The following is an 18,484-nucleotide window of genomic DNA, read 5'->3' on the forward strand; positions in this document are numbered from 1 at the left end:
CAAGATATGAGGATGCAAAGACAAAAAGGCAAGCAGAAAGAGCTCTCTTTCGGAGGCAACATGGCTCTCGGAAGGCGTACCCTAAGCATCTAGCAACACTTCCGAATGATATCCATGTTGATTGGTTGCATGAGGAAATGGAGAGAGCAGAGAGTGACGAGGGGCTGCATATCACGGCGGAAGAATGGGAGTATGCACGAGGATGCATGTCAAAGGTACATAGAACTAATGTTTTGCATTAGTTGTAAGTGATTTTCTTTTAATATTTATTCACATTGCTTACACAAATATTGCTTCTATTTTGGTCCAGTGCACTATGTTCAATGCTATATGGTGTGAAGGCAAGCATTTTCGAACACAAAGAATTGATGAAAAGAGAAATACACAAGATTGCGGTGTCATTAGTAGCTTTGAGGGAGCTAATGGAAAAATGGATGATTATTGTGGCATAATCCAAGACATATTTAGGCTTGACTTTCGTCGCTTCTTTGTGTATGTTTTGGATGTCAAATGGCAAATGAACGTGGTGGAAAAAGGGCCTGATGCAACGATAAAACGCCATGCAAGTGGATATGTAACTATTGACTCTACAAAGTTCTGGCAAACAAAGAAAGATAGGCTCGTATTGCCACAACAATGTGAGCAGGTATGCATTTTTTTACTAATGTGTTTCATGTACATATATATCTAAGCTCGCGTACCCCTTGACTTTTGATATGCTAATTAATTACTGTACTGTGGGTATTTGAGTAGGTTATCTATCTACCAATGGTGCATGACATCAAATGGTGGTACGTCATCCCTATTGCACCACGTTCCAAAGTGATGTATAATACATTCACTGATATGGAGCATATGGAGGATGTAACAAGCCGCAATGAAGATGACGTCGAACATGCCATTGAAGATGTTGTGATCGATGATCAAGAAATAAGAGATGATCGTGATAATGAGGATGAGCATGCCATTTCTCATGATCATGAGAATGACCCTACCATTGAGGATGATGGTGATGATGATGAGGATGATCAGGACATCGATACCATTATCAATGGAGTACAGAATATCGATAGTGGAATAAATTTAATCGTAGCCTTACCAATTGATCAAATGGATATTGATGTTGATCGTTTGACAAGGATGGATCTTATTGAAGATGAGATCGAACCCTAACCAATCCGTCACTGTATGTTCTAAATTGATGACATTTCTATCATCTCATATGCATGATTTATTTTTGAATATATTTCATTGTTGTAAATGCATGTAGTGGGATTGTGTAATGATGTATACTGTAATGTACTATGAGATGGTTTAAGGAAAATAGTTTTTAATTTTGTTAAGGAATTCAGTTTTTTTTCAGTTTTTCTCTGCTATGCGTGTATTAATCCGTGTACAGTGGCGTGTATTTTTCCGTGTATGATAGCGAGTATTACCCCGTGAATATTATCGTGTATTTTTCCGTGTATAATAGCGAGTATTACCCCGTGAATATTATCGTGTATTTATGCGTGTATTACTGCGTGTATATAAACGCGTTTATACACGCGTTGATAAATGCAAATATACACGCGAAGTTAAATGCTAAAATACACGCGCCCGATTTTATTCAAATACAAGCGCGACCATACACGCGTTCGTAATTTATCGCGTGTATGGCAGCATTGTCTTGTAGTGAGCATAAGCCTTATGCATGTATTAGCCTTATGATTTAGGTTATTTCGCATAAGCCGTATGGATTTTTCATTAGCCCTATGCATTAGGCTTATATATAAGACTTATGCATGCATGTATAGACTATGTATAAACATTTATGCATTTGCATTTTGGTATGCATAAGCCTTAATCATTTGCATTAGGGTATGCATTGGGCTTCTAGAAAGATTATTCATATACTTACGCATTATACTTGTATAAGGATTATACGTGCTTTAATGCATGCATTAGGCTATGCTTTAGGCATATTTTCAAAGAGGTATTCTTATGCATGAGGATTTGAAAAATAAATTGGATGCATTCTTGTAGGCATGTTCTATCAACATATCCAGGATAAATTGGATGCATTATACTAGTCATGTCTACATTCAGTAATGATGAGTATACTATGAGAATCATCTTAAAATCTTCTTTATTTGAAAGATAATATGGATGCATTATCCTAGCCATTTTCTCAACATGTCTGCATTTCCATTTGTAGCGCTACTCTTCATCAAGAATTAATGCTAGTTCCTTTCTATACAATATGCATGAAAGTAACACATGTCAATAGAAATAATTGTAAAGTATGACATGTGGTAGGATTTCCTAAAATGCAACCTTAGTGTAAACCTATGAATAAGGGGCTTAGTAGAAAATGTGGAAGGAAACACATAAGTTCAACATAAGGGTATTTATTTTCTTATGGACTTCAAAAAGCTTCAACATAAGGGGCTTTATTTTCTTAGTTCTAAATAGAAGGAGTACTTTATGAACTCAAATTTGTAACATAGGTGTATCTGGAGCCTATAACAATCCATAGGTATGGAGTTATTCAATTTTCCCTTGAATTCCTTAGACAAGGAGTTGTTCACTTTTCCCTTGAAGTTCAGGGTAAAAAATAAGATACCACGAAAATAGTATAAGTATAGATGGGTTAGCGAATCATTTATATATGAACCTAAAACTTTAAAAACATGACAATATCAAGGCCCCTCTAAAGGCCCTATTTTCTAGTGAAATAGCATGACAATATCAAAGGCCCCTCTAAAATAGCCCCTATTTTTTTTCCTTGTTGAATTCATGTGCAATATGGGCTTTGTACGTATTGACCTTCTCGAGAGCTATGGGATCTATAATTCCATAGAACACAAGCATAGGAAAGACTTCAAACAACATCAAGACAAGGGTGAAAAATAGAAACATGTGAAAAGCACTCAGCTCTCAGTATTCTTCTGTATAGGAGATGGAATTGGATCCCTATTCCTTATAAGAGAGATGTTAGTAAATTAAAATGGTTCTGAAAGTTCAAATTTCAAAAGATTTGTGTTTCTTTTTTTAAAAGAAAAGGAGTTCTTCATCATTCCTTTACTCTAGTAGTATCTCAAACGTTGCCTTTTGGTACATTCAGACTTTTGGTGTAGCCTTTTGGGACACCTTAGCACTCTTCTACTCATTAGCACACCAAAACAAAGGTCGATTCTTAATCTAATGATAAATTGGACACATGTCAAGCACCCATGGGAAAATGAGAATTTCCCAAGCATTATGGTATTTTCTAGAGCATAGAATTAGTATAGCTATTGCTAGGGAAAAACCATACATACAAAGGGGTTTGTAAATTCAGAAAGTAAACATGTCTCATATACGGAAAGGGTATTTTAGCATCTCAAAAATTACAAAAGGGATATATCTAAGATAATATCCATAGGTAATGCGCATGCTGTATGGGCTTCTTACTGCATATTGACACCCTCAAGAGCTGTGGTGTCTACAGTTGAGAGAGACAAAAGTGTATGATCATAGCAAATGCGCATGCTCAAGAGATGTGGTGTCTACAGGTGAGAGACACAAAAGCGTGTCATCATCATAGCTTATGGAACTCTCTCCTAAAAAGAGAGGCCTACTTTTAATTTGATACGGAAATGCATAGACTAAGGTATCTCCTAAAAAGAGAGGCCTACTTTTAGTTTGATACGGAAATGTATAGACTAAGGTATCTCCTAAAAAAAAAAAGAGGCCTACTTTTACTAAGGTATCCTAAGGATAATGCAAAAGAACTCGAGAAAGAAATCTTGAGCACGGAACTTCCGGAGCAGCAGCGAAGGCATCTTATAAAGTTCATCTCCGTCATGGCCTGCCCATCTTTTGTAATCGTGGTGGTGGGAGAATATATATAATTGAGAGCATGGCGGACGTGTGTGTCCTCTTGTGAAAGGGACGTTGAACTAGGTGGAGACTTGTATAAATTAAGCATGGGTGCGGGTGGTCTTCATTAATTTCGCAGAAAGTATCCCAGCCGTCTTCAAGCTCAGCAAGCACAATTACACTTACTGCACTCATGGCTTCTTACGACGAGGAGCTGAAATTCGAGGTGGTGGTGAAGCACCCGGTAACACGTGTGTGGAAGGCACTGGTGGAGGAGGCCCACGTGACCGTCGTGGCTGCGCTGCCGGAGCATTTCGAATGCGCGGAGGTGGTGGAAGGGGCGGCGGGTGAAGCAGGCAGCGTTTGGCTGGTGAAAGTAGCCAACAAATCAAGTAAGTACACGCTTAGAGCAGGCGGTGGGGTGTGGTTTGCGTCTAATTAAGTTAAAATGTTCATATGACTGGGACGATATTATTGTTCTGGCGCAGCTCTAGTCCAACACGGCTTCACGTGGGCTAAGGTGAAGTACGAGGAGATTGACAGCGCCGGACTTGTGGCCAAGCTGAGGCTGGTGGAAGGAGGAACGCTTGGGAAGCTGTGGCACTCGTTCACCCACACCATCAAGGTGGTGGCGGACGCCTGTCACCCCCACCACGCTGTGGTGCAACACACCCTCCAATTCCAGAGGATCGGAGAGCACCACTTCCACCATAGTTACAAAGAGGCGGCCATCCGCACCACCCGCTCCACGGAAGCCTACCTCACCGCCAACCCCAACTTCGGCGGCTGCGCTACCAACTAAAATGTTCTACCCACCATGAAGTCCTCACACCATGGATGGCATGAAGCTTATAGCGCACACGCATGGCTGTGAATATTATACACTTAAATAAAGGATTTCTGGTTTATGTGTCATCTCTATTCCTTTCGGCATGATGCCCCGCCCTCTCCCCGTACATAATGGTTGACTTCCATATCAATCAATCAATCACTAATGGTTTCGGTGGATTGCAATAGTCATAAAATCTAGAATCTAAAGGCTTCATGATTGTTTTTTTATAGGTGGATTGCACTAGTCACACAAGTTAATTAGATTGGAGAGGAAAGAACATGCTCTAAAGTTTAGAGGATCCATGATGGTGCTACAGGCTTTGAAGAAACAATTCAGCACCACCTAATAGCTGGAGCTCCCCAAGGAGAAAAAGAAGAATAAAAACTATTAGGAAGCAATGACATGTTGACGACAACTACTTACACAGTTGCCTAAACAAGGGATGACGCACGAAACTCAAAATAAGAGTGTTTCTTATTCCCTTTTTCCTAAGGTTATATATAAAAATAAGAAGGGAAAGAAAGAAACAGACTAAAGGGTCATCCACCCCATGTGCGTGTATGTGTGTGTGTGTGTGTGTGTGTGTGTGTGTGTGTGTGTGAGAGAGAGAGAGAGAGAGAGAGAGAGAGAGAGAGAGAGAAAGAGAGAGAGAGGGAGGGCAGGCTAAAACGACCGATGAGACCAATGATGTTACAATCAAGTGGCTAGTGTAGTGGGATAAACAGAGGATAATGGAACATAAAATTAGATAGAAAGCATAAACTATGTCGAGAATAATGTCATGTCGAATACACCAAAGGACATTAAATGCATAGATATAAACTCTTGATAGGATTGCAAATATTAGGCCAGCCCTGACCGGAAAGAGGGTTGAGAGCTCTTGTATACTCCACCCAACCACACCAACTACATGGCCACTCAAGCTATCCTTAGACACCTTTTTGCTATTCTAGGCTACCGGGCCGCACTTAGCCAACTGCCCCTTAACTGTTTGTGAACACTACCTTAGTGCGCTCCACCACGTGTCCTCTAGCTTGGCCATGCTGGCTACCACCACTGAGCCCCGCACATGCCTTGTCCAGACGGTTGAGCTCTCTAGGCTCCCAAAACTACTGCTGTCATGACATTACTCCCCCCTTAAGAGGAGTTTTTCTCCTCAAAAACAAGATTTGGGAACCTTTCTGAGTGTGCGTACCTTTTCCCAAAGTAGAACCTTCTTCTGGTCTATCCTTCCACTTGACTAAACACTCCTGTTGTACAGAGTGTCAAGTTCTTTTCTCTTGGAACTCCAAGACTTTTTCTAGTTCGTGTGGTAAGGATGGGGGTTCCATAAGTTCTACTAGGGTCTCGAGACTGACGCGATTATCGTCATCTCCCAATTTTTTTCTTCAGTCTATGGACGTGAAAAACTAGATGAACTTTAGAGCTTTTTGGCAAAGCTAACTTATAAGTAACACTAGGTACTTTTTGAAGCATTGTGACACTACAAGGAAAAGTGAATGTAGGCGTGTTTATAGATGCGTTTTGACAACGTGGTTTAAAATGTTATGGGCGCATTTATCATCGCGTCTAAAATCGTGTCTACCGAAGTGCGTCTATAAGTGCCTCTATAAGCATGTCTATAGACGCGCTTATAGACACGGGTATAGATGCGCTTATAGAATCCATTATAGACGCATATATAGACGCCCTCTGGAATTTATAAAAATTTCCAGACAGCTGCCTGTGCAGATGTACAACTGTATTTTCTCCACATATAGTTGTATTTTCTGCACCCGACTTGTGGCCAAGCTGAGGCTGGTGGAAGGAGGAACGCTTTGGAAGCTATGGCACTCATTCACTCACACCATAAAGGTGGCGGCGGACGCCTGACACCCCCACCATGCTGTGGTGCAACACACCCTCCAATTCCAGAGGATCGGAGAGCACCACTTCCACCATAGTTAAAAAGAGGCGGCCATCCCCACCACCCGCTCCACGGAAGCCTACCTTACCACCAACCCCAACTTCAGCAGCGCGGCTGCGCTACCAAGTAAAATGTTCTACCCACCATGAAGTCCTCACACCATGGATGGCATGATGCTTATAGCGCACATGCATGGCTGTGAATATTATATACTTAAATAAAGGATTTTTGGTTTATGTATCATCTCTATTCCTTTTGGCATGATGCCCCGCTCTCTCCCCATACATAATGGTTGACTTCCATATCAATCAACCAATCACTAATGGTTTCGGTGGATTGCAATAGTCATAAAATCTAGAATTTAAAGGCTTCATGATTGTTGTTTTATAGGTGGATTGCACTAGTCCAATTAGTTAGATTGTAAAGGAAAGAACATGCTCTAAAGTTTAGAGGATCCATGATGGTGCTACAGGCTTTGAAACAATTAAGCACCACCTAGCTGGAGCTCCTCAAGGAGAAAAGAATAAAAACTATTAGCAAGAAGCAATGACATGTTGACACCATCATAGTGACAACTACTCACACAGTTACCTAAACAAGGGATGACGCACGAATCTCAAAAGAGGACTATTTCTTAATTCCCTTTTTCCTAAGGTTATATATAAAAATAAGAAGGGAAAGAAAGAAATAGACTAAAGGGTCATCCACCCCATGTGCGTGTGTGTGTGGGGGGGTGTATGTGTGTGTGTGTGTGTGTGTGTGTGTGTGCGTGCGCGTGTGTGTGTGTGTGAGAGAGAGAGAGAGAGGGGGGGTACAGGCGAACGATAAGACCAATGATGTTACAATCAATGTGACTAATGTAGTGGGATATCTAGAGAAGATCCCCTATAACCTAAACAGAGGATAATGGAACATAAAATTAGATAGAAACCATAAAGTATGTCTTGAATAATGTCATGTCGAATACACCAAAGGACATTAAATGCATAGCATATAAACTCTTAATAGGATTCCAAATATTAAGTCGGCCCCGACTGCTAGAGGCTTGAGAGCTCCTGTATACTCCACCCAACCGCCCCAAACTACAAGGCCACTCAAGCTATCCTTAGACACTTTTTTGCTATTCTAGGCTACCAGGCCACACTTAGCCAACGGCAATTATCAATGGCAACGTGGTTTTGGATAATGTTGGGCAAGAGATGAAGAGCCGCATTCGTGAGCTTTGCCACATTGTCTTTGCAAATGACTTTATGACTTTATGGCCAAAGTTGGATAAACACAAGAAAGATAGAGTCATAAATCAAATCAAGGATGAGTACAAGCCGGCCGCCGGTAGTAGTGATGTCGTTCCCATAAGGTGGATAAAGGACCACATGGTGGATGTCGTGAAACATTGGCGGGGAGATGTGACTAGGAGAGTGAAGGCAGGGGGTGAGAAGACTTGGTACATGAGAACCGAGGATTGGAATGAGGAGAAGCAAAAGCATGCTCGAAATCCCCAACGCTACAAGCAATAAGAGGATGCGGCCAAAGCCCGAATGGAGAGCGTAGGAAGCTCTCACCTTGGAAGCGGCGGTTGGGATGCATTCCATGTCTACTTTGTAAGTTTCAACATTTATCTTGTATGTGTCATTTGATGTTATGTCTACTTTGTAAGTATCAATGCTTATCTTGTTGTGTTGGTACTTTTAGAATCAAGTGGTTGGTTGGCCAGCCACGGGAGAAGAGGAGGACATTGCTCGCCGCCGCCATAACACATCCTTTCTTTTGGAGAAGCTTGAGTGAGAAGGCGCCAACCTCAATTGGGGGTGCATTGTAGATATGGTAAGTGCGGCAAGCCTTAACCTTATGATCTGTATACTTTCTTTGCCTTGTCATGTTAGATCATTGTTTTGGTATACCAAAAAAAGCGTCTTGTATGGTTTTAGCAGGGACCAATGCTTGATCCTAAGTGATAGCTCCGCATGGAGTGGCCTTGACCATGTCTTTCCCCTTATACATACACATTTTGGTTAGCTCACATCTTTGTTTGAGCTTGTATGCAAATTTTGGCTTATCTCGTCAGAGCTTGATATGTAAATTTCACATCTTGCAATATAATTTGGCCATTGTTTGCACTTGTGTGAATTGTTTACCTACTTTGTAATGTTGAAAACGTTATGGCACTCTCTCTAACTTTTTCAACAAATTCACGCCATTCTTCACATCAGAGTATAGTTGCCTTTGGTACTCTATAAATTTGGCATAATGGTGCCTCCAGTATACGAGACTGCAGCTGGATGCACCATTATGCAAAATTTTTTTTGCCTTTGGTACTCTATAAATTTGGCATAATGGTGCATCCAGTTACAAGACTGTAGCTGGATGCACCATTATGCCAAAAAAATTTAATACCTTCACGCGTCGAAATAAGCGTCGAAAGTTTCCCGCATCCATCGAAAACAGAGTCTAAATGATAGTCAAAATAGCAGTCAAAATAACCGTTGAAATAGTAGTCGGAATGTTAGTCAAAATAATCGTTGAAAAGGACGTAATGCATGGTAAAATTTTTTTTTTCGACTCTTGTTTCGACGCTTATTTCGGTGTCTATTTCGACGTTTCTATTTGGACGCTTTTTTCGACGGGTATTTCAACGTTTAGGGGATTTTCAGGTTAGTTCTAAAGCATCGAAAAAAGCATGGATAATGGCCCCACCTCTTGTAGTTAGTGAAGGCAAGCCTGAGCATAAACTTTGTGTAGATCACTTCAACATGTGAGTTGTACTCATGTATCATTCATAGCAATAATGGATTACCATAAGAAATGGTCCTCTTCTCTTAACATTTCTTCCTACGCATGAATATGTAAGAGAGAAGAGGAAGAGAACCATCAATTTTTACAAATAAGTCTATCAATGTGCGTTTCATATTAGCTACTTAGCTAGTGTTTTTTTATTATCTAGACTTTCTAATTTGTTATAATTTCCCTATATTATAATTTTGCATCGAATTTCTTTTTCTCCTCATGTAATAGAATTTCACGAAATCACAATAAATAATATTTTAGAGAATTTCTTGTTTAACATTTCCTTTGTACCATTTGTTGTATGTAGGTTTAACATTATTTTTAAAGGTGTAATTAAAGAGGCAAGCCTATTTATTTTATTATTTGGCATGTTTTCATACCTTTTGGAGGATTTTTTATTTCCTGTAATCTTTGGAAGAGACCTAGGGATCTTTATGCATAGAACTCTTTATGCACATGCGAGCTCTTTATGTGTAGAGCTTATTGTGCATCATTAAGATCTCTTGATTAGAGTCTTTGATGCAAAATTAAGACCTATATTCTTAGCACAGATTTCCTTATCTACATGTTATGAAATAATATTGATAGGAGAAAGCTACAATATTTTTTTTAAAAAAAGGTAGGAGGGATATCTCCTCATCACCAACAATGAGGTGGATGTGGGATAACCTAGACAATAAACCAATGAGGTGCGCATCAACATTTAAGACAGAAGAGGAAGAGAACAATCAATTTCTACAAACAATTATATCAATATGTTGCGTATTAGTTGTTAAGCTAGTGTATTTTTATTATATGGACTTTCTAATTTGTTCTTATTTCCTTGTAATATAATTTCACATGGAATATCTAATTTTTTCTCATTCTCATGTATAGAATTTCACAGAAGCACCAATAAATAATATTTTAGAGAATTTCTTGTTATCCATTTCCTTTGTACCATTTGTTGTATGTAGGATTAACATTAAATTTCTTTATGTGCACTTAAAAAGGTACGTCTATTATTTTGCATGTTATCGTACCCTCGGGAAGATTTTTTATTTCTTGTTATCTTTGGAAGAGAGCTAGAGATCTTTATGCATAGAACTCTTTATGCACATGAGAGCTCTTTATGTGTATAACCTGTTATACATCATTAAGAGCTCTACAATTAGAGACCTTTATGCATAATGAAGAGCACTTTTCTTAATATAGATTTCCTTATCTAAATTTTATAAATCATTTTGACAAGAGAAAGGCACAAGAAATAAAAAATAATGTTGGAAGGAGGGATATGCCCTCATCAACAACAATGAGGTGGGTGTGGGGTAATCTAGAAAATCTACCAATGTGTGTTCTACATCTAGGTGGTAAGCTAGTACACTTTAGTTATACGGATTTTTTACTCCCATATGTAATAAAAATTCACAACTCCACCAAAAAAACATCGTCTATGAGAATTTCTTGTTAACCATTTGTTGTATGTAGGTTTGACATTTGCTATTGAAGTATGCCTATTTAATTTATTTTTTGGCATGTTATTTGTACCCTTGGGAAGACTTTGTATTTCTTGTTTGATAACAACAATTTTGGCATGTTATGTATACGCTTGGGATTTTTTTTTCTTGTTTTCTATGCATGAGATTTATTTATACATAGAGCTAATTATGGACGAGATATCTATATGTGTATATTTATTATGCATAATTAAGGGCTCTATTCATAGAGTGTTTTATACATAATGGAAAGCTACTTGTTTAACATAGATTTATTTTTCTACATGTTATAAACCCATCTTCATGAGAGCAAGTGACAAGAAATAAAAAATTATCTCCTACTTTATTAATTGGAACATTATTCCACTCTGGATGATTTGGGAATTTCTTATTTGGTTGTATTGTGCCTATGCATAGCTTATGCATTAGGATTATATATAGCTTATGAATAAGCAATAAATTATGTCCTGCTACTTTATTATTTGGCACAGTATTGCACCCTCGATGCCTTGGGAATTTCTTATCTTGTTGTATTGTGCCTATATATAGCTATGTATAACTTATGCATAGGTTATGCAACATGAATTAGGATAAGCAAAGACTTATGCTTCAGGCTCTTAAGCATAAGCCTTATGCATGTATTAGCCTTATGATTTAGGTTATTTCGCATAAGCCGTATGGATTTTTCATTAGCCCTATGCATTAGGCTTATATATAAGCCTTATGCATGCATGTATAGACTATGTATAAACATTTATGCATTTGCATTTTGGTATGCATAAGCCTTAATCATTTGCATTAGGGTATGCATTGGGCTTCTAGAAAGATTATTCATATACTTACGCATTATACTTGTATAAGGATTATACGTGCTTTAATGCATGCATTAGGCTATGCTTTAGGCATATTTTCAAAGAGGTATTCTTATGCATGAGGATTTGAAATATAAATTGGATGCATTCTTGTAGGCATGTTCTATCAACATATCCAGGATAAATTGGATGCATTATACTAGTCATGTCTACATTCAGTAATGATGAGTATACTATGAGAATCATCTTAAAATCTTCTTTATTTGAAAGATAATATGGATGCATTATCCTAGCCATTTTCTCAACATGTCTGCATTTCCATTTGTAGCGCTACTCTTCATCAAGAATTAATGCTAGTTCCTTTCTATACAATATGCATGAAAGTAACACATGTCAATAGAAATAATTGTAAAGTATGACATGTGGTAGGATTTCCTAAAATGCAACCTTAGTGTAAACCTATGAATAAGGGGCTTAGTAGAAAATGTGGAAGGAAACACATAAGTTCAACATAAGGGTATTTATTTTCTTATGGACTTCAAAAAGCTTCAACATAAGGGGCTTTATTTTCTTAGTTCTAAATAGAAGGAGTACTTTATGAACTCAAATTTGTAACATAGGTGTATCTGGAGCCTATAACAATCCATAGGTATGGAGTTATTCAATTTTCCCTTGAATTCCTTAGACAAGGAGTTGTTCACTTTTCCCTTGAAGTTCAGGGTAAAAAATAAGATACCACGAAAATAGTATAAGTATAGATGGGTTAGCGAATCATTTATATATGAACCTAAAACTTTAAAAACATGACAATATCAAGGCCCCTCTAAAGGCCCTATTTTCTAGTGAAATAGCATGACAATATCAAAGGCCCCTCTAAAATAGCCCCTATTTTTTTTCCTTGTTGAATTCATGTGCAATATGGGCTTTGTACGTATTGACCTTCTCGAGAGCTATGGGATCTATAATTCCATAGAACACAAGCATAGGAAAGACTTCAAACAACATCAAGACAAGGGTGAAAAATAGAAACATGTGAAAAGCACTCAGCTCTCAGTATTCTTCTGTATAGGAGATGGAATTGGATCCCTATTCCTTATAAGAGAGATGTTAGTAAATTAAAATGGTTCTGAAAGTTCAAATTTCAAAAGATTTGTGTTTCTTTTTTTAAAAGAAAAGGAGTTCTTCATCATTCCTTTACTCTAGTAGTATCTCAAACGTTGCCTTTTGGTACATTCAGACTTTTGGTGTAGCCTTTTGGGACACCTTAGCACTCTTCTACTCATTAGCACACCAAAACAAAGGTCGATTCTTAATCTAATGATAAATTGGACACATGTCAAGCACCCATGGGAAAATGAGAATTTCCCAAGCATTATGGTATTTTCTAGAGCATAGAATTAGTATAGCTATTGCTAGGGAAAAACCATACATACAAAGGGGTTTGTAAATTCAGAAAGTAAACATGTCTCATATACGGAAAGGGTATTTTAGCATCTCAAAAATTACAAAAGGGATATATCTAAGATAATATCCATAGGTAATGCGCATGCTGTATGGGCTTCTTACTGCATATTGACACCCTCAAGAGCTGTGGTGTCTACAGTTGAGAGAGACAAAAGTGTATGATCATAGCAAATGCGCATGCTCAAGAGATGTGGTGTCTACAGGTGAGAGACACAAAAGCGTGTCATCATCATAGCTTATGGAACTCTCTCCTAAAAAGAGAGGCCTACTTTTAATTTGATACGGAAATGCATAGACTAAGGTATCTCCTAAAAAGAGAGGCCTACTTTTAGTTTGATACGGAAATGTATAGACTAAGGTATCTCCTAAAAAAAAAAAGAGGCCTACTTTTACTAAGGTATCCTAAGGATAATGCAAAAGAACTCGAGAAAGAAATCTTGAGCACGGAACTTCCGGAGCAGCAGCGAAGGCATCTTATAAAGTTCATCTCCGTCATGGCCTGCCCATCTTTTGTAATCGTGGTGGTGGGAGAATATATATAATTGAGAGCATGGCGGACGTGTGTGTCCTCTTGTGAAAGGGACGTTGAACTAGGTGGAGACTTGTATAAATTAAGCATGGGTGCGGGTGGTCTTCATTAATTTCGCAGAAAGTATCCCAGCCGTCTTCAAGCTCAGCAAGCACAATTACACTTACTGCACTCATGGCTTCTTACGACGAGGAGCTGAAATTCGAGGTGGTGGTGAAGCACCCGGTAACACGTGTGTGGAAGGCACTGGTGGAGGAGGCCCACGTGACCGTCGTGGCTGCGCTGCCGGAGCATTTCGAATGCGCGGAGGTGGTGGAAGGGGCGGCGGGTGAAGCAGGCAGCGTTTGGCTGGTGAAAGTAGCCAACAAATCAAGTAAGTACACGCTTAGAGCAGGCGGTGGGGTGTGGTTTGCGTCTAATTAAGTTAAAATGTTCATATGACTGGGACGATATTATTGTTCTGGCGCAGCTCTAGTCCAACACGGCTTCACGTGGGCTAAGGTGAAGTACGAGGAGATTGACAGCGCCGGACTTGTGGCCAAGCTGAGGCTGGTGGAAGGAGGAACGCTTGGGAAGCTGTGGCACTCGTTCACCCACACCATCAAGGTGGTGGCGGACGCCTGTCACCCCCACCACGCTGTGGTGCAACACACCCTCCAATTCCAGAGGATCGGAGAGCACCACTTCCACCATAGTTACAAAGAGGCGGCCATCCGCACCACCCGCTCCACGGAAGCCTACCTCACCGCCAACCCCAACTTCGGCGGCTGCGCTACCAACTAAAATGTTCTACCCACCATGAAGTCCTCACACCATGGATGGCATGAAGCTTATAGCGCACACGCATGGCTGTGAATATTATATACTTAAATAAAGGATTTCTGGTTTATGTGTCATCTCTATTCCTTTCGGCATGATGCCCCGCCCTCTCCCCCTACATAATGGTTGACTTCCATATCAATCAATCAATCACTAATGGTTTCGGTGGATTGCAATAGTCATAAAATCTAGAATCTAAAGGCTTCATGATTGTTTTTTTATAGGTGGATTGCACTAGTCACACAAGTTAATTAGATTGGAGAGGAAAGAACATGCTCTAAAGTTTAGAGGATCCATGATGGTGCTACAGGCTTTGAAGAAACAATTCAGCACCACCTAATAGCTGGAGCTCCCCAAGGAGAAAAAGAAGAATAAAAACTATTAGGAAGCAATGACATGTTGACGACAACTACTTACACAGTTGCCTAAACAAGGGATGACGCACGAAACTCAAAATAAGAGTGTTTCTTATTCCCTTTTTCCTAAGGTTATATATAAAAATAAGAAGGGAAAGAAAGAAACAGACTAAAGGGTCATCCACCCCATGTGCATGTATGTGTGTGTGTGTGTGTGTGTGTGTGTGTGAGAGAGAGAGAGAGAGAGAGAGAGAGAGAGAGAAAGAGAGAGAGAGGGAGGGCAGGCTAAAACGACCGATGAGACCAATGATGTTACAATCAAGTGGCTAGTGTAGTGGGATAAACAGAGGATAATGGAACATAAAATTAGATAGAAAGCATAAACTATGTCGAGAATAATGTCATGTCGAATACACCAAAGGACATTAAATGCATAGATATAAACTCTTGATAGGATTGCAAATATTAGGCCAGCCCTGACCGGAAAGAGGGTTGAGAGCTCTTGTATACTCCACCCAACCACACCAACTACATGGCCACTCAAGCTATCCTTAGACACCTTTTTGCTATTCTAGGCTACCGGGCCGCACTTAGCCAACTGCCCCTTAACTGTTTGTGAACACTACCTTAGTGCGCTCCACCACGTGTCCTCTAGCTTGGCCATGCTGGCTACCACCACTGAGCCCCGCACATGCCTTGTCCAGACGGTTGAGCTCTCTAGGCTCCCAAAACTACTGCTGTCATGACATTACTCCCCCCTTAAGAGGAGTTTTTCTCCTCAAAAACAAGATTTGGGAACCTTTCTGAGTGTGCGTACCTTTTCCCAAAGTAGAACCTTCTTCTGGTCTATCCTTCCACTTGACTAAACACTCCTGTTGTACACAGAGTGTCAAGTTCTTTTCTCTTGGAACTCCAAGACTTTTTCTAGTTCGTGTGGTAAGGATGGGGGTTCCATAAGTTCTACTAGGGTCTCGAGACTGACGCGATTATCGTCATCTCCCAATTTTTTTCTTCAGTCTATGGACGTGAAAAACTAGATGAACTTTAGAGCTTTTTGGCAAAGCTAACTTATAAGTAACACTAGGTACTTTTTGAAGCATTGTGACACTACAAGGAAAAGTGAATGTAGGCGTGTTTATAGATGCGTTTTGACAACGTGGTTTAAAATGTTATGGGCGCATTTATCATCGCGTCTAAAATCGTGTCTACCGAAGTGCGTCTATAAGTGCCTCTATAAGCATGTCTATAGACGCGCTTATAGACACGGGTATAGATGCGCTTATAGAATCCATTATAGACGCATATATAGACGCCCTCTGGAATTTATAAAAATTTCCAGACAGCTGCCTGTGCAGATGTACAACTGTATTTTCTCCACATATAGTTGTATTTTCTGCGCCCGACTTGTGGCCAAGCTGAGGCTGGTGGAAGGAGGAACGCTTTGGAAGCTATGGCACTCATTCACTCACACCATAAAGGTGGCGGCGGACGCCTGACACCCCCACCATGCTGTGGTGCAACACACCCTCCAATTCCAGAGGATCGGAGAGCACCACTTCCACCATAGTTAAAAAGAGGCGGCCATCCCCACCACCCGCTCCACGGAAGCCTACCTTACCACCAACCCCAACTTCAGCAGCGCGGCTGCGCTACCAAGTAAAATGTTCTACCCACCATGAAGTCCTCACACCATGGATGGCATGATGCTTATAGCGCACACGCATGGCTGTGAATATTATATACTTAAATAAAGGATTTTTGGTTTATGTATCATCTCTATTCCTTTTGGCATGATGCCCCGCTCTCTCCCCATACATAATGGTTGACTTCCATATCAATCAACCAATCACTAATGGTTTCGGTGGATTGCAATAGTCATAAAATCTAGAATTTAAAGGCTTCATGATTGTTGTTTTATAGGTGGATTGCACTAGTCCAGTTAGTTAGATTGTAAAGGAAAGAACATGCTCTAAAGTTTAGAGGATCCATGATGGTGCTACAGGCTTTGAAACAATTAAGCACCACCTAGCTGGAGCTCCTCAAGGAGAAAAGAATAAAAACTATTAGCAAGAAGCAATGACATGTTGACACCATCATAGTGACAACTACTCACACAGTTACCTAAACAAGGGATGACGCACGAATCTCAAAAGAGGACTATTTCTTAATTCCCTTTTTCCTAAGGTTATATATAAAAATAAGAAGGGAAAGAAAGAAATAGACTAAAGGGTCATCCACCCCATGTGCGTGTGTGTGTGGGGGGGTGTATGTGTGTGTGTGTGTGTGTGTGTGTGTGTGTGCGTGCGCGTGTGTGTGTGTGTGAGAGAGAGAGAGAGGGGGGGTACAGGCGAACGATAAGACCAATGATGTTACAATCAATGTGACTAATGTAGTGGGATATCTAGAGAAGATCCCCTATAACCTAAACAGAGGATAATGGAACATAAAATTAGATAGAAACCATAAAGTATGTCTTGAATAATGTCATGTCGAATACACCAAAGGACATTAAATGCATAGCATATAAACTCTTAATAGGATTCCAAATATTAAGTCGGCCCCGACTGCTAGAGGCTTGAGAGCTCCTGTATACTCCACCCAACCGCCCCAAACTACAAGGCCACTCAAGCTATCCTTAGACACTTTTTTGCTATTCTAGGCTACCAGGCCACACTTAGCCAACGGCAATTATCAATGGCAACGTGGTTTTGGATAATGTTGGGCAAGAGATGAAGAGCCGCATTCGTGAGCTTTGCCACATTGTCTTTGCAAATGACTTTATGACTTTATGGCCAAAGTTGGATAAACACAAGAAAGATAGAGTCATAAATCAAATCAAGGATGAGTACAAGCCGGCCGCCGGTAGTAGTGATGTCGTTCCCATAAGGTGGATAAAGGACCACATGGTGGATGTCGTGAAACATTGGCGGGGAGATGTGACTAGGAGAGTGAAGGCAGGGGGTGAGAAGACTTGGTACATGAGAACCGAGGATTGGAATGAGGAGAAGCAAAAGCATGCTCGAAATCCCCAACGCTACAAGCAATAAGAGGATGCGGCCAAAGCCCGAATGGAGAGCGTAGGAAGCTCTCACCTTGGAAGCGGCGGTTGGGATGCATTCCATGTCTACTTTGTAAGTTTCAACATTTATCTTGTATGTGTCATTTGATGTTATGTCTACTTTGTAAGTATCAATGCTTATCTTGTTGTGTTGGTACTTTTAGAATCAAGTGGTTGGTTGGCCGGCCACGGGAGAAGAGGAGGACATTGCTCGCCGCCGCCATAACACATCCTTTCTTTTGGAGAAGCTTGAGTGAGAAGGCGCCAACCTCAATTGGGGGTGCATTGTAGATATGGTAAGTGCGGCAAGCCTTAACCTTATGATCTGTATACTTTCTTTGCCTTGTCATGTTAGATCATTGTTTTGGTATACCAAAAAAAGCGTCTTGTATGGTTTTAGCAGGGACCAATGCCTGATCCTAAGTGATAGCTCCGCATGGAGTGGCCTTGACCATGTCTTTCCCCTTATACATACACATTTTGGTTAGCTCACATCTTTGTTTGAGCTTGTATGCAAATTTTGGCTTATCTCGTCAGAGCTTGATATGTAAATTTCACATCTTGCAATATAATTTGGCCATTGTTTGCACTTGTGTGAATTGTTTA

The 18,484-nt window shown here is 40.1% G+C and overlaps 2 protein-coding genes and 1 long non-coding RNA gene across 3 annotated transcripts; all 3 read left to right on the plus strand.

Moving 5' to 3' along the window:
* The first annotated feature begins 3,961 nt into the window (after positions 1-3,961).
* On the plus strand, positions 3,962-4,754 carry LOC147608791 (major strawberry allergen Fra a 1.06-like). The gene is made up of 2 exons (XM_086788406.1): positions 3,962-4,235; positions 4,332-4,754. Exons 1-2 carry the CDS (start codon positions 4,037-4,039, stop codon positions 4,643-4,645), a joined length of 513 nt encoding a protein of 170 aa, XP_086644532.1. The 5' UTR covers positions 3,962-4,036; the 3' UTR covers positions 4,646-4,754.
* An 8,990-nt stretch (positions 4,755-13,744) lies between these two features.
* LOC147608792 (major strawberry allergen Fra a 1.06-like) lies at positions 13,745-14,541 on the plus strand. Its single transcript, XM_086788202.1, has 2 exons — positions 13,745-14,018; positions 14,115-14,541. The coding sequence occupies exons 1-2, from the start codon at positions 13,820-13,822 to the stop codon at positions 14,426-14,428; spliced, it is 513 nt and encodes a 170-aa protein (XP_086644328.1). The 5' UTR covers positions 13,745-13,819; the 3' UTR covers positions 14,429-14,541.
* Positions 14,542-17,033: 2,492 nt separating this feature from the next.
* LOC147608793 (uncharacterized) lies at positions 17,034-18,449 on the plus strand. Its single transcript, XR_015264390.1, has 3 exons — positions 17,034-17,951; positions 18,043-18,174; positions 18,282-18,449. It is a non-coding gene; the product is annotated as an uncharacterized LOC147608793 (long non-coding RNA).
* The last annotated feature ends 35 nt before the right edge of the window (positions 18,450-18,484 follow it).

Source organism: Cibotium barometz, chromosome 52 (genome assembly GCF_041138505.1).
Source record: "Cibotium barometz isolate CiBa-2024 chromosome 52, ASM4113850v1, whole genome shotgun sequence".
Taxonomy (NCBI): Eukaryota; Viridiplantae; Streptophyta; class Polypodiopsida; order Cyatheales; family Cibotiaceae; genus Cibotium; species Cibotium barometz.